Raw genomic sequence first — 16,342 nt, forward strand, 5'->3', positions numbered from 1 at the left:
TCCTAATCCTGTAAGAGAAGAGAAAATAATGATGGGACAATACATTGGATTTCAGAGGGAAAACAAACTTCAAGGACTTTTGTAGCATCATTATGTTTGAGCACTGAGCCACCATGAAACTTCGGAGATCACCAAGTGGAAGCTTTGACTTCCATACTTAGGAATGGTTTTGCACATCCTTGATCCCACTTTTGGTAACTCTCTACTCCTGCTGTAAGACACACTGGTTTATCTCTGCCTGTGGCATAGAGCCCCACCTCCTTTCTCTGGTTCCCTGCTCACTCTTTGGCACAAAGGGAGATGCAATGAGAAGACAACTCTGCCAGAGCACAAGAGCCGAGAGCCAGGCTGGATCCCTGCAGGACTGCAGGAGAGTTCCTCTAAGCCACAGGGCAAAGAGCTTGAGCCTCTTTCTTCTCACTTATTACATAAAAAGACAAAATGGACTCTGTTAGTGCTAATAAGTAGTCTTCAATGGCCTTCAGCTTTTACTATGGACATTGGCAAAAATGAGAAATGCCCAGGCTGCCAGCAAAGTCAGCAGAAGACTGTGTCTGAATAGAGTAGAATCTTAATTTTTTTAATACTTTTTAATTGGGTACCTTGGACCTGCATGCATACAGCACTGCCATTTCATCCACACTTGTATTAGATCCTCATGAATTATTCTGTTGATCAAATGAAGTTAACGAAAGGGCAGTAGTTAAGAATCTCAGAATCCCAACCAAGCCAGTGAGGATATGTTCATGAGGTCATTCAAAGGCAGTGAATGGTAATGATAAGCCACTGCTGTCCATTCCTTGACTATTAGTGGAGTACCACCTGTATGAGTTGATAGAGTCAATAGGTAATTTTTCTGCTATGGAGGAAAGGCTAGAGGAGTGTTAAACAGACTCATCAGACAGACTCAGAAGAATGTACTTGAAGTCTGGCTTTTTCTTGCTACTCACCAGCTGTGTGACCTGGGGTAGCCCACATCTCAGGATTATCCTTACCTGTAAAGTAGAGATGATCATAAAAACTTCCCTACCTTGCATAGGGTTCTTGAGAAATGCAAATAAAGTAACACATGAGAAACTGCTTTATAAACTAGAATGTGCTATCCACTGTCTTTTTTATGACTTTCTATTTAGATTCAGATGTGTGTTTCTAGTTGCCAAGGGATATTTGTTTATGTAATCCGTAGACTATTTTAAAAAGACTTATAGTCAATAATTTCAACCTGTTCACCTATTCAATTGTGTAACATTGTTCAATTCTGCTAACAAAACTAGTATAAGTTCTATCTTTTTTTTTTTTTTTTTTTTGCTGGCACTACTGAGACTTTTATAGATATGCTAATTAGCTGAGAAATGGTAGGAGGCAAGGATAAGGGTAAAACAAATTTGGAAGAGTTAATGAATAGGCCCTAACAGGATAATTAATCCCTGAATAATGGTGGTATTACTTAACAAGACTATCATCAATAAGCTCATTCAGGTCTTGATACTTTCTAGTAATAATGTGGAAGCAAAAGAATACGTGTAACAATGATATTCTAAAATGTACATTTCTTATGAAGTTAGGATGACAATACGTGGTTTAAGAAGAAGTGTTTTTCATGAGACATGTCGGGAAGCAAGGAGCGACTCTGACATTATCCCAAGTCCCCATTTGCACTGACTGCTAAGCAAACTGAGTTCAGAGAGGCTGTGTCTTGTCACAACCCCTGTGGTTGGCACCACCAAATAATTTACTCAACCAGGCAAAGAAAAAAGAAAATCCCAGAAAAACATTTACTGTGTAGGTCAAAGTATCCCTCAGAGCACTCAGTGTGGGAAACAGATGCCCTGGACCCCTGCATCAGCTGTTCTGACTGCCTTTGCAGATAGATCAGAAACATCCAAATTCAAAAGCAATCTTTCTAATCCATAAGGAAAAAAAAAAACAGGGAATTTTTACAAGAATGTGACACTGGAAATAAAGGTATTTAACTGATAGTATTTGAAATGTATTTTGTGGATGAGTATGACCTCTGGTGTTAAACTAGAGAAATTCCAGCACTTATATATCTTAATGACAGAAAGAGAAGCACATGCAATTTTCCAAGAGCTTATTATTGGAGGTTATAGGCCCTTGTATTGTCGCCTTTCTTTCAATCTTTTGTAATTCTCTTCCTCTCCTTCCCTCCTCACTCTCACAAATATAAATGAGTGTTTACTATGTGCTAAGTACTATCCACATGGAAGAATATTGTCTTTGTTGTTCTAACTGCTTAACTTCACATGTTGCATCTATAATCCTATATATGGGGAAAAAAAGCAAAATTATGGTATGCTATATGAAAAGTTTACAGATAAGCTTAAAATCTATTTGTTAATTTTATAAAGAAAAGAGGATTGATGAAAAGGAGAACTTCTTAAATGTGCCCCTGTCATAACCCAATAGTGTAAAATGCCCCAAACAATAAAGTTATGAGGATTCAGGCTAAAAGTAAAACAAAGTTGTCGGGGCATCTTGTCGCTTTTCATCACCATACTAATAGTGGATTATTGTACTCTCCAAATACAGACATTTATTAGCAAGAAGATTTTTTGAGTGTGTGTGACCAGATGATTCCCTGAAACAGAAAGATGATAAATATCTGACTGACTTGCTCTCCTCTTTCTCCATCACAGTGGGTTTTACATTACTATATTATTTCATGAGCTTTTGTAAGGCACTGGCTAGGTGGAAGCACTGGTAATCTGAGTTTTGGTATTCTGACAGCTCCTCATTTTGTTTGCCAAATCTCCATTTCTTTCTTACCTTGTGCACCCTTTCCTCCCCTGATCCCCCTCTGTGAGCAGTGGTTAACTCCATCATTGTCGTAAATCTCAGCAAACACTCTGTTTCTACATGACTAAAGGCACTGCACCTAATCCGGTACTAAGGCATAGAGATATACATGGCAAAAGATACAATAATTTTTTCCCTGTTATTTTATCTATGGAACTTGAAGCTTTGAATTTGCTATTTGAGAAAGTCAGTTTGACAATAGAAGATGCAGCCATTACTTTTTCGTGGTTTTTTGCAGCCATTACTCTTTAGAATGACATTTTAATAACTTTAGAACCTTATATCTAATTTTGTGCTGGTAACAATTATTGTGATATTTGGAGAGGGGATTGATGTAGTCGTTCAACAAAATTTACCAAAGGCTAATGAAAGTATTAATTTACCGTGATAAATGTATTTGATGTATTTAGGTTTGGAGGGATGAGTCAAACTTTTTCACTTAGTCAGCTATGTATAACGATGAGAAGAAGCTCATATAATTTGTTATAAAGTGAAAATGAATGTATTTTGTGCTTGAGTTGAATTTTGTTTCACACCAGAAGGTGAAAATATTTTAATTTGGAAGCTTTCATTGTAATTTCAAATTACTCATTAGAATTGTTTTTAATAGTCATGTTCACCACACAATTCATGCAGATCTACTCTGCTACCACAAAGATTCTATGATCAAAATTCTAAACAAGTTTTATTAAGTTACCAAAAATCATAATGGAATATAAAAATAAAATGCTGTCTCCAGTTTTTAGCCATTCAAATTCTATTTTTGACGAAGACTACAGAGAAATGCAAGTTCTATGGGATTAAAAGCAACCCTCTCCCTTTTTTTCTTCTGGATCTGTTTACTTGCATGCACAAAAAATTAAAATTGCTTAACTCATATCCAAAGGCTATCCTAAAATGAATTATTCACTCCAAGGCACTGAAAACGCAAACTCTCTCTTAGGAGCAGGTACGTGGTAAGCAACTTCAGGGTAGCTGCCGAGTAGAATATCAAGAAATTGGATCCAGCTGAGAATTCCAATTACCTAATGAGGGTGATCGGCTTTCACTTTAATTTCTAACTCGTTAACTTCTATCATACAAATCATGCTTTAAAATCACGATTTAAAAGGGAAACAAATATTCAACTGGCCAGTGTATTTCATTCCCTTTTCTGGAGACGGGAATCTCAACTTACAAAGAAATACAAACGATAATGACTTAAGATGGAGCAGTAACAACGAACCCTTGAAAGGGTCCCCTACCGCTTTGTGTTAGTATATCGCCCAAAAGAAGGGCACATCACGAGAAATTAGTGAGACACAAAGCGTAATTTTTATTAGTTTATTAGCAAATAAATAAATATTACACCTAACTCTAGCAAAACTCCAGCACTGTCCCCAGGCAGCTATTATTCAGTCCGAGTTATTATTAATAATTTCCTAGCCAGGCTATGACTGCCGGTGTGAATCAGCCAGCGCCAGGCCCCTCTCCATCCGCCGCCCCCGCCGCAGTCAGGGCTTGGCACAGAAGATGCTAGGTGTTTGCGCCACAGTGATCTGCCTTTGCTTTGTGTCTGTGCTGCAGGTGTGGAGGAGGAAGAACAGAAGACAAGCTGGTGGCCGGCGGTCGCTGAGCATTCCCCAGCCCCTCGAGCAAACCTCTTCTCCATGGCAGGAAAAGCCCGCGGACCTACCCACTGGGGCGGCCAGAGGGCGTGAGCGCCGTAGCCCAGGACCTGGCGGCCGGGGGCGCCAGCCCCTCATGTTCTGCAGAAGGCGCAAATGTGAGCAAGCAGTGGCGGGGAAAGCCCTCCGCCCCCGCCAGGGGGACCCGGGAAGCCCGCGCGGGCTCCTCCCGCGGACGAAGGGGATCCCCTCCTCCGGCCCCGCCCCCATCCTCCCCAGGCCCAGGCGCCAAGGAGGTTAACCCTACCCGCGCCGCTGCGCATTAGGGCGAGAGCACCGCGCAGCCAATCCCGACTCCCCGGCGCCAGAGACCAGCGGCGTGGGGGAAGATCGGTTAGCCGGGCCCGTTCGGGTCTCGCAGCGGCCAAACAGGGGCTCAGGCCCCGGGGTTCTCACTAAGCCCTGCTGCACTGGCTTAGCTAGTCGTCAAACTTTTTCTCTCCAAAGCGGGTGCCCCCGCAGTTATTTGGCGGGCAGCCGGCAGCCCACTCTCAGCGGGACAATTAGGGAGAAGTGGGCGTGGGGCGAGGAGGCTGCTGTTCTGCAGCTCTAAGAGGCGTGCATGCCGGTGGAGGAGTGGCCCGGGTTCCGCACTGTTCCCTCGCCTGACCCCCTGGCTGGGGTGGCTCAACGTGCTGCAGTGCCCGGTGCAGGGGATCTAGACTACGCGTCCGGCACTAGTTAGGGGGGTGGTGGCACGGGAAGGAGGGGACGCCTTTTTTTCCCTCCTCTCTCTGCAGACCCGCTGCACTACCTGGTGGTGCTCACGGGTGCTCCCAATCAGCAGGTGGAACCCCCGCCCTCACCCTGTCCTGGCCTGCGCTTCCGAGGGTTTTCATCCTGCGGATTCTCCCCCCCACCCCGCCCCCATCTCTCTCTCTCTCACACGCTCCCCTAAACCGCGCGCACTGCAAACTCAGTCTTGGTCCCCGCAGGTGATGTCATGCCCATTGTTTTGGTGAGCCCAACCAATTGGACGCGCCGCCTGGATTCTACCGGAGCCGGCATGGGCCCTTCCTCGCACCAGCAGCAGGAGTCTCCGCTCCCTACCATAACGCATTGCGCAGGGTGCACCACCGCCTGGTCTCCCTGCAGCTTTAACAGCCCTGACATGGAAACCCCATTGCAGTTCCAGCGCGGCTTCTTCTCAGAGCAGCCGCCACCGCCACCGCTCTCCTCACACCTGCATTGCCAGCAGCAGCAGCAGAGCCAGGACAAGCCGTGCCCGCCCTTCGCGCCCCTCCCGCACCCTCACCACCCCCCGCACCTCGCGCACCAGCAGCAGGGCAGCGGCGGCAGCAGCCCATGCCTCCGGTGCAACAGCTGCGCCTCCTCCGGTGCCCCGGGGGCGGGGGCGGGGGATAACCTGTCCCTGCTGCTCCGCACCTCCTCGCCCGGCGGCGCCTTCCGGACCCGTACCTCCTCGCCGCTGTCAGGCTCTTCGTGCTGCTGCTGCTGCTCGTCGCGCCGGGGCAGCCAGCTCAATGTGAGCGAGCTGACGCCGTCCAGCCATGCCAGTGCGCTCCGGCAGCAGTACGCGCAGCAGCCGGCGTCCGCCTCCCAGTACCACCAGTGCCACAGCCTGCAGCCCGCCGCCAGCCCCACGGGCAGCCTCGGCAGCCTGGGCTCCGGGCCCCCGCTCTCGCACCACCACCACCACCACCACCACCCGCACCCGGCGCACCACCAGCACAGCCAGCCCCAGGCGCGCCGCGAGAGCAACCCCTTCACCGAAATAGCCATGAGCAGCTGTAGGTACAACGGGGGCGTCATGCGGCCGCTCAGCAACTTGAGCGCGTCCCGCCGGAACCTGCACGAGATGGACTCCGAGGCACAGCCCCTACAGCCCCCGGCGTCTGTCGGAGGAGGTGGCGGTGCGTCCTCCCCGTCTGCAGCCGCGGCCGCCGCCGCTTCGTCCTCAGCCCCGGAGATCGTGGTATCTAAGCCGGAGCACAACAACTCCAATAACCTGGCGCTCTACGGAGCCGGCGGCGGAGGCAGCGCTGGAGGCGGCGGCGGCGGTGGCAGCGGGCATGGCAGCAGCGGTGGCACCAAGTCCAGCAAAAAGAAGAACCAGAACATCGGCTACAAGCTGGGCCACCGGCGCGCCCTGTTCGAGAAGCGCAAGCGGCTCAGCGACTACGCGCTCATCTTCGGCATGTTCGGCATCGTGGTCATGGTCATCGAGACCGAGCTGTCGTGGGGCGCCTACGACAAGGTAAGTGCTCCAGCCCTTTGCTCACCGTTCCCGGGCCGCAGAGCCGGACACCGGGTGGTTGGGATGGGCGCTGGTGGGAACTCTCTGCCTGCCAGTTCCAAGCTTTTCCCGGACAATCGGAGGTGCCCGCCGGGACGGCGAGCACCGCTGAGACTCGCTCCCGTAATCCGCAAGGCAACTCTGGAGAGGAAGCTTTTCCGCGCGCAAAGTTCTGGAGGCAGTGAATGCCCAGCGAGTTTGGGCACGTTGAAGAAGTGATTTCAGGAGTCGGTGAGGAAAGCATGCTCTGTTCCTCTCCTGGTGCTCACGATGTCGGAGGCCCCTTTCAAACCCAAGCGCTTAAACTCAAGGATAACTTCCTCTCGGGTTTTGAGAGCCACAAGCTGCGCTTGGGTCTGTGTTGTCGAGGACCCCGCTGCTTGGCCTTCCGGGATCTCCTCTCTCACTTTCCTGTGAGGCCAAGTGATCTGACAGATCACAGAGCCGAGACAGGTGCCCCTACCCCCATCCTCCTCCTGGGAATTCAGGTCCCCTTGCTGGGGATTGACCGACCCCCCGGATCTTAAAGGTGGTTAAAAGTGCTTCTTTTTTTTTTTTTTTTTTTTAAAAGTGCTTCTGTCTGTGTTGCAGGCGTCGCTGTATTCCTTAGCTCTGAAATGCCTTATCAGTCTCTCCACGATCATCCTGCTCGGTCTGATCATCGTGTACCACGCCAGGGAAATACAGGTAACTTCGGGGTTCTGCTGTTTATGAATGACTCCAGCCGGGGGAAGTGCAAGGCAGCAAACGCTTTTTCCAAGCTCTCGTGTCCTTGCTTGAGGTTACAGAAGACACACGCTGTATTCTTACCTTAGCACCTGACCTGTTCTTTCAAGAAGTTAAAAACAAAACAAACAGTGCAGCATGTAAATGTGCAGTAGTTTCCAGGATGTATTTGTTAAGCCTTTCAGATTTTCCCCTCTCTTCTTTAGGTAGATCTACTTCTCCATATCAGTCACTGTATTTGTTTTGCTCAAGGCCAGTTATATACTAGCCTTAGTCCGCCAGGTAAATGTGTATTCTTGTCTAATAAACATTTAACAAGATGGGTGGGTCATTATGGAAGATTGTGCCCATGTGTATCACCTTCCATAACTGTAGCTTAGAGAAGAAAATAGGCCCGTGATATTCCTTGCTAATGTATATCAATAAGACAGGAAGAAAACTCTAACCTTTTCTATATCTTACTGTAAAATTGAAGGAAAAAATCTGTTGTAAATTAAGAATACAAATTCTGTATATCTGGTAGTTTGGTAGATTTTCAGGTACAATCATTACATTATTTATTAAAAATGTCACTTAAGAGCAAAGGCCACTGCCCTTGTGAGTGAACTTGTTAGGAAAATGTTTGTTTTGTTTAAATGTAGCCAGGAACTCTATTGTTAGATTTGACTGTTACCATTTCAGAATAGTCCGTCTAAAATTCATGGGTTGTCTTTTAAGTTGTTTATTTTGCTGTAGCTTTCAGTTAAAGGAATGTTAAGGTTTGGGAATAAAATAACTAGAGTTTTCAAAAATTAAGAGAGATTGAGATTTTCCAGTTTAGAACTTACACTAATATGCTTTTTCTGATTTTTTTTGGATCAGGTGTTAGGCATTTGGTGGAACTATTAAACCCTCGAATTTAGGCTGCTTTCCTTTAGGAGTTGCCGTTGAATTTAAATAACTTAGTATTAATTATAAGTTAAATTAATTTTAAGTTAGTAATTTGCAAAAACGTACTAAATATGGAAGAAACCAATTTTAACTATTGCTCAAGCAAAATAAAGATACACATGACCGCACATGAGGGGGGAGAAATTACTTCATCATGCTTTCAAATTTGCAAAGACTTTGAAAAGTGTGATTTTGAAGGAAGGAGGATAGAGAATAAGAATTAGAAAGAGTGAGAATATTTAGAGGTAAGTAATAAAACTGCACTGCCAAAACAAGGCAAACGCGTTTGGACCCTTTAAAATTTTAATAATTCACACATCTTTAATTACTCCTCAGTTTACTATTAAATAATTACACATCTTTAATTCAGCACTAATGATTGTGGGCTTTTGAGATTCTTTCAAACATTTTAAAGTAATACTAAAATGTAACTTAAGCATCATGAGAGTATCTTTTCATTTTGACTTGAAGGGTAGACACTTAAGGCTAGGGAACAAAATAGGTCTAATGGCCCTTTGACTTGGTTTACAGATGAGGTACCTGCAGTCAGAAGAGGTGACCAGCTTGCCAGATTCCACAGTTAGACAGTGCAGAGCGTGACCAGGCCTGTCCTCCCAGCTTCCACCCAGAATGCTTCCTGCTGCACTCTGCTACTGCTTGTTAGCAACCCTGAACGTGGACATGTCTTTGTCTGTGGTTCCTCTCTAAATCCATACATTTGGTATTTGAATAGGGTTAGACTTAAACGGTTTTTCTAAAATCTTCTTAGGTATTTATAAAAATCAAGTAATTTAATTTTTTTTTTTGGCTTCAAGACCAGAGTAGTTTTATTTAATCCACCCTAGAAAGAGACCTTGCTGTTTTGTTTTTTTTCTTAATTAAACATCAGCTTTCGTATTATTCCTGTTCCTTCTGAAAAACACACAGCAAAACAAGCATTCAAGGCGGAGGACATTTGATGGTATTAACACCAAGAACAAAGTGTCTTCCTGAAAATGCTAACCTTTTAAGAATTATGGGGAGATTTTTTTGAAATAACTTATAGGAGTTTGTGAGGACCAAACGTTGGCCATTAACATTGGCCAGATGTTAATTACGTGGTGTAAAAAATTTTTGATAGCATATTAGAACTCTTAAAACTTAGAGAAAGTAATGCAAATAAAAGAAGTCATATTTTTAAAGATCATTTCACACTTGAAAGAATTCCACCCCTGGCTAATTTTGAGGACCATTTCTGTTATACAAATGCATAGATATATTGATTAGAGTACGAAGAGCACGGGTGATAAAAATGAAGACATGAATTCCCCCTCTAAGGGTTATAAGCACAGTGAACCTCTTTATTGTTGGGGCAACATAAACATCACAAAAAGTTATATTTTTATAATTGGAATTATCTGACCTGATACATGGTTTCTGCTAAACCAACCACACTTAAGATAATTTCAAAATGGATGCTCAGGTAATATCATTTAGTTGTTTTGGATGTAGCTTTTACATTCAGTGTTTAATCTAGAGTGATTTTTGTTTTCCTCAAGCTGAAGTTCCAAATTCTTACCTGAGATGCTTTTTTAAAAATATGAAATGGAAAAGGACCAAATAAATGTGGAGACCCTGAGCTGGAAATCAAGAACCAGAAAAAACATGTTCTAATTTATCCAGAGAGTAGTCAGTGATTGCTGCTGAAATAGTTCACTCTGAAACACAGTAAAATCAAGTGCATAGGCTAATGTATCCATGTGTGGAAAATGATGAACTGACCCCTTTTTAACTTATTGATGTCACTGCTATAGATGTACTTCTTTCATAAGTTTTAAGCAAATCGGTACTTCTCAGTTTACTATTAAGAATTCTAAGTATATAGATTAGCTTTGAGTTAAGGAACTCAATGCAGGGCTTATGCTGCTGTTCAGAGCATGTTCTTGGGCATAGCATGCAGTCTAATGTGACACTTCCTCTTTTTCTTTTTAGCAGAGCAGTATGATGATTGGATAGTGAGAGCTAGCTAGCATGGGTTTCTGGTACATGGTAGGATTTCTTACTGCATTCAGGAAAAGTAAGTGTTATAGCCAATGTTCTGGCTCTCTGCCCACCGGAATTGCTTTAACGAAGCTTGGGGAGGCCCTGACATTTCCATGGAGAACCTTGGAAAGCAAGTCAGTGTGACCTTTTATAAAATGTTTATACACAGTCTATCAAAATAGATGGTTCAGGTGAGTCATGGACAGAAGTGCTTGAATTAAAATAGTGTGATGGAGAGGCTTTGTAAGAACTTAGCTCAGTACATTTCAGCTTTGGTGTCATTTTTTCAGTACCACAGACAGCTCAATGCACCAGGCTATAGTTTGCTCATTTCACTAATTACTTTTACATCCCCCCAAAACAAAAATGAAATTACTTTTTTGGGGGGAGGGGTCAGAAAGCTTATATAAAATCAGATTTAGTGGGAGCAGATTTTCAGCTAAGTAGATATTAGATTTTTTCTAATAGACATTTGGCCTTACTTTCTATATTCATCAGTAAAGTCAAAAAATGATGAATAGATACATAAAATAAATTTTAGCAAATGCCTTTGTATCACAACCTTCTGACAAAGGAAAAGTACTATGGGGATTGCTTCATACAGTTTGGAAAGGTCACTTGATACTTTAAGTAGCTTCCCCACCTCAAGTCCAAGGTCAAATAATAGGAAAAACAGAGGCATGATTTCCTGTGACTTTTCTTTTTCTCCCCCCTCTTCTGTAGGGTTGGAAGCATTTGTTTGATGGAATAAGAACAAAACAATGTTCAAGTACTCTTTAAGATCTTCAACATCCAATAAGTTGAATGTAGATTGCACTTCATCTTTTCAACTTTAGTGTACTCGACTTTCTCTTGTGGAAGCAATTTTAGTTGAAAGAGTTGTTTAGTATTTTGAGATAGGCAAATACAAGATTCTAAGTTGGGAAGAAAACCCCCCGGACTGTGATCTTTCTGGTTCTCATGGGATTTGGCAGAATGGAGAGTACTATACTTTAAAGTTGAAAATGGTTTTATTTCCTTGGTTTTGTTTTGGTAATAATGTAATTATAGAATAAATAGCACTAAGGGAAACACTGATTTTCCCCTGGTATCTCTTGCAGTGGAATAACTCTACACATTCTCCCTTAAGTTAGCTTTTCAGAGATGGATGATATACATCTAAAAGTGGAAGAGCAGAGATGAAAATTACCCCTTACCTGTGCATGTAGGCCACACAAAGGGGGAAGGAGTGAGTGTGGGCAGGGACCTCAGCAACCTCTGAAGTCTCCTGGACTGGTTGAGGAGGGGTGGCTACGTGCCCACTGAATAGACTCTGGCTCACCTTGTGGAGAATGGAAAAGAATGCTCGCTTTCCCACTCCTGCAGAGAGCAAGTAGATGCTTCCAGACCATGCAGAAAATACTGCATATAGCTATTATTCTTATTAATAAAATAATAATGACTACACACAGTGAAAATAACTAGTACAGAAGAGCTTAAAATAAATATGATAGTCACATTCTCAATCCAGTGTTTCAGAGACAACCACTTTTAAATTTCTCATACATTTCTCCAGAATTTTCAAAAATGAATATTTAGTTGTGTTTAGAGACACACATACTGTGCTTTTCTTGCTTAATATACCGTGAAGGTTTTTTATTGTCAGCACATGGAAACCCATCTCATTCTTTCTTAGCAACTGTTTATTATCCCATTTTATGGATGCACTGTGGCTTACTGTTAAGCTTTTGCTGTTGTAAGCCATAATAAAAATGAACACTCTTGTATACTATTTAAATCTACTAATTAGAGGATACACATATGGCATATATCCAGCAGACAGATTGCTGAATCAAAGGGAGCTTGTATTTTAAATGGAAAGTACTGCCCACCAGCCCTTTAGAAAGGTCTTCAGAGTTCTCATTCTCGGCTTCCCTACACATTATTTCCCCACAGCATTGTTAACACTGAATGTTATAAAAAGGAATTTTAAATATCTTTGGCTTTGTAAAGTTTACTATCTTCCTGAAAAATCATTGTTTTTTTTTTTTTTGGTGAAAAATTCAAGGACAAAACTCATGGCCTCATAGGCTTATTAGCAACATTTTGCAATATCTAGTGGTGCATGATCTAATCTGCTGACAAAATGACCAATCCTTGTAAAGGTGCCATCAGAAGCAAGTATTGGCCATATTTTTGGGTTTTTTACTTGAAGAAAAGTTAGAGATGAAGGAAGCTAAAAGAGTAGAATGAATGGTCTTTGACTGGTCTTTAGGTCTCTCGTATATCTATAGTATGAGGGAGAGAAGAGTTAACTCTTTGACTGTAAGACTCCAGAAGATCATGAAGTGGATACCTTGCCTGAATTGCTTTGTTGTGTGGTGGTCAGCTCCACAACCGCTGTCTATATTGCCAGCAACTTCTACAGAGTTGTAATGAGACCCTCAGTCCCTTTGACTTCGTGTATACCCTGTAGTAACGAAATCACTCAGGACCAATTTTCTCTGCCTGCCTGTATAAAGATCTCTGCATTATTAATGGGTGTGACACTAAATAAAGCGATCCTGGTGTGTTTACAGAGCAGCATCACAAATGAATGAAGAGTGGAACTTTAGGTTTAGTGCAAGTGGGTTCGCTTGATCTGCCAACTCGTTTCTGGGCCACGTTTTGTACAGCTCGGAAAGGAGACCACTGTGGGCTGTCATTGTCCCAAACCACATCTGGCAGGGTGGACAGAGGGAGCCTGCACTGATTTAACTTCAGGAAGTTACTTTTGGTCAGGGTACAAAGTGGTTTCATGGGGCCATTTTAGTGAGAATTTCCTCTCATTAGGAAATATGATGTTTGCTACTTTGGGAGTATATGTTTAACCTGAAACTCCTTTAGAATTCTCTTTATAGAACTGCAAAGTGTGTGGAGAGGACCTGAATTGTTATCTGGCCCAGGATCCCACCCAGCATGGAAACTCCCTTTATGTCATCTCAGATAAAAGTGGCCACCCAATTTCTGCTTGAACCCTCTTCCCATGATGGTCAGTTTGTCTGTACAAGGCTGTCTATTCCATTGCCAGGCAACTCTTAATTTTAGGAAGATTTTCCTTATGTTGGGAGTGAAGTCTGGTTTTATTCCTTCCCATATTCAACATTGAAAAAGTTTTTGAGCTCTGCTAATACAATGAGGAATAAGACAGTAAGGTTCCTTCCCTCTTGGAACTGACATTCCAAGCAGGCGGGGTTAAGGAGAGAGACAAAAATTAAGTAAAGGAAGAAAATCCTTGGAAGTTGTGATAAGTGTCATAAAGGGGCCATGAAAGGCTGTGATAGAAAATAATTGGGGGCAGAGCGTTATACACATCAGACAGGGTGGTCCTGGGAGCAGTCTCTAAGGAAGTGACTTTTAAGCTGAGACATAAAGGAAAAGAAGTTACCAGCTATTGGTAGAGTCTGGAGGAACAAACTTTTCCAAGCCCTCGTGGCTGAAAGGAGTTTCCTGCACTTTTACAATTGAGAGCGAACCAGTGTGGCCCAAGCAGGGCGACGGTGATTCTGGATGGGGTGAGAGTGGATAGGCAGGGGTCTGATACTGAAGTGTCCTGAGACCATTACAAGAATTTTGTGATGTTTTCTTCAAAGTGCATGAGGCCACCATTAAAGCACAGAAGAGTCATGATCCAGCTTATTGTTTAAGCAGACCTTTTGTTGAAGCTCTGAGGAGATTGGTCTGGAGACCCTTGGCAAGTCACATTTAGAGATGATGCTCACTTGGCTTGGGTAGTAGTGATGGAAGTGAAAAGAAGTGGTCTGATTCAAGATCCAGGTTGGAGGTAGAATGGACATCTTAGTGATTGGGTATGACAGGTGAGGGCAAGAGGTGATGCTAAGATGATTCTCAGGGTTCTGGGTGGAGCATCTGAGTGTGTTATGCTGACAGGGGAGAACTCACATTGAAGGGTAGCATGTGGAATCAGGAATGCTTCTGGTGGAAATGCTTCTGATTATACAAGAGAACCCTGAGTTCAGAGAAAAGGTGTGGAGTGGAAATTTAAATTGGCCAGTAATCAGCGTAGAGACTATTTAAACCCACAGGAATTGATAAAATCACTGAGAGAAAATAGAGGAATGAGAGAAGAGGGTCGAGAGCAGATCAACCTCTGACATCTAGAGGTTGTGTGAAGCAGGAACTAGAGAAAAGAGATAAGAATGACTTGTCCTAGAGGTGGTAATGGGAGTGTTGGAAGGAGGGCACAGAGCTGTTTACTGAATGCCATGAAGTCAGTTAATATCGGGTAGAGAGGTGCCTTTTGGATTTGGCAAGTTCAAGGTCGTTGCTGACCTTGATGAGCAGTTTCAGTGGAATGGTAGAAACAGAACACAGACTGTAATTTCCAGTATAACAGTAATTTGATTCCCCCTCTTCCCAGAATTACAGAGCAAACATTTAAATATTGGTTAGGTCCCTTTAAATGCCCAACTAATTAAATAGTCCCCGTTTCTTTGAATTTTCCCAATCAGGCTTAGAATGTCCCTGATCATATTCTTCTGGACTTACTCTGTTTTGTTGAATTCCCACTTTGAGTAAGGTCAGAAATGTACTCAGTACTTTCAGATGGGATCTGCCAGTGTACTTGTTACCTCCGTTCAACAAAAATCCTCCATTGTGCCGACTGTTATTTAGTCTAAAATGGTCATTGCGTCACCCAAACTGTTGCCAAGTACACTTGTAAAATTGTTACTGAACTGAATGTAGGGCTTTACATTTACTGACTCTGTTAAATAGCATCTTGGTTTCAGGTGAGTGTTTTAGCCTGTCAGAATTATTTGAATCATAATTGTGATGTTTATTTGACAAACACTTACTTAGGTTTGGAAAATGCTGTGTGTGTAGGGGGCTCTGGCATTGGAAAGACCCACATCAGTGCTAAATTCTGTTCCAGAAACATGGTCAATGTTAGTGGCTGTTACCCAGTTTTCACACATCCAACTCTTCCTAGCTTCTCACTAGCCATGACTTTGAAAAGTGTAGCTTGGGTACCCATGCCGAAGGCACGGTCAGAGCTGAGAAGTAGGACCTTCTTTGTAGTTAGCCATCTCTTCATCCATGATATTTGGTTCAGCTTTTCACGTACTAACAACTCTCTGAACCCTGACTATCAGCCAGCCTACGTTTCTCTACAAGAATGTCATGAGGACTGTCAGATCCCTTGCTGAAATCCATGTATTCTGTGCAGTCTCATGATCTGCCAGTCTATTCATGATATCCAAGAAGGAAACAAGACTGATGAGCTTATCATTTTAAGCATTATAATATATTAGGCTTCATGACCAAATGCCTTTTCTCTTAAAAATTTTGTTTTTTTCTCCAGATCATAAAATTAGTAAATATTTATGTTAGAAATCTGTAAAACATAGATAACATGAAAAAGAATATGTTAGTTTAATCTTACCACCCAGAGATAATTATTATTGTGATATAATGTATTTATATGAAGTAGATGGACCTGATATTTGCTATATATCGGGATAAGGAAATTTAGTCTTCTTTTCATGTAATTTTCTATTCATTTCCCCATGCCATTAAACATTCCAATTTTTTTTGCATCATATAGCTATAAGCAATTTATTTTTGGACCCTTAAGAAAAATTAGAAAGACCCTATTTAAAATATTTGTGTAATAAATACCTTTGCAGATGAACTTGTGTAAGCACCTCTGATGATTTCCTAAGGAAAAATTGCCAAGGCAGAAATTACTTAGTTAAAGAATATTATTTAAGGCAATTGAGAGATTGTCAAATGGTCCTTCCAAAGGTTTATATCATGCCTTTCATTTTTAAAGTACTTACAAACCACTTTGTTAAATAACTGACTTGATTATTTTCTGGAGTGTCTAGGGTCCACTTACTGATTAGTATTCTGAGTACTGTCCTACTTTGTGAATCTAGAAATG

General features: G+C 42.8%; 1 protein-coding gene across 1 annotated transcript in view; it reads left to right on the plus strand.

Annotated features, from left to right (window-relative positions):
• The first annotated feature begins 4,560 nt into the window (after positions 1 to 4,560).
• The window catches only part of KCNN2 (potassium calcium-activated channel subfamily N member 2), a 180,206-nt gene continuing 168,424 nt past the window's right edge, over positions 4,561 to 16,342 (plus strand). The window contains exons 1-3 of the mRNA XM_065873410.1: positions 4,561 to 4,582; positions 5,420 to 6,702; positions 7,333 to 7,428. Coding sequence (XP_065729482.1) covers positions 4,561 to 4,582; positions 5,420 to 6,702; positions 7,333 to 7,428 — 1,401 coding nt within the window. The remainder of the gene's footprint in view (positions 4,583 to 5,419; positions 6,703 to 7,332; positions 7,429 to 16,342) is intronic.

The sequence above is a fragment of the Phocoena phocoena genome, chromosome 3 (genome assembly GCF_963924675.1).
Source record: "Phocoena phocoena chromosome 3, mPhoPho1.1, whole genome shotgun sequence".
Taxonomy (NCBI): domain Eukaryota; kingdom Metazoa; phylum Chordata; class Mammalia; order Artiodactyla; family Phocoenidae; genus Phocoena; species Phocoena phocoena.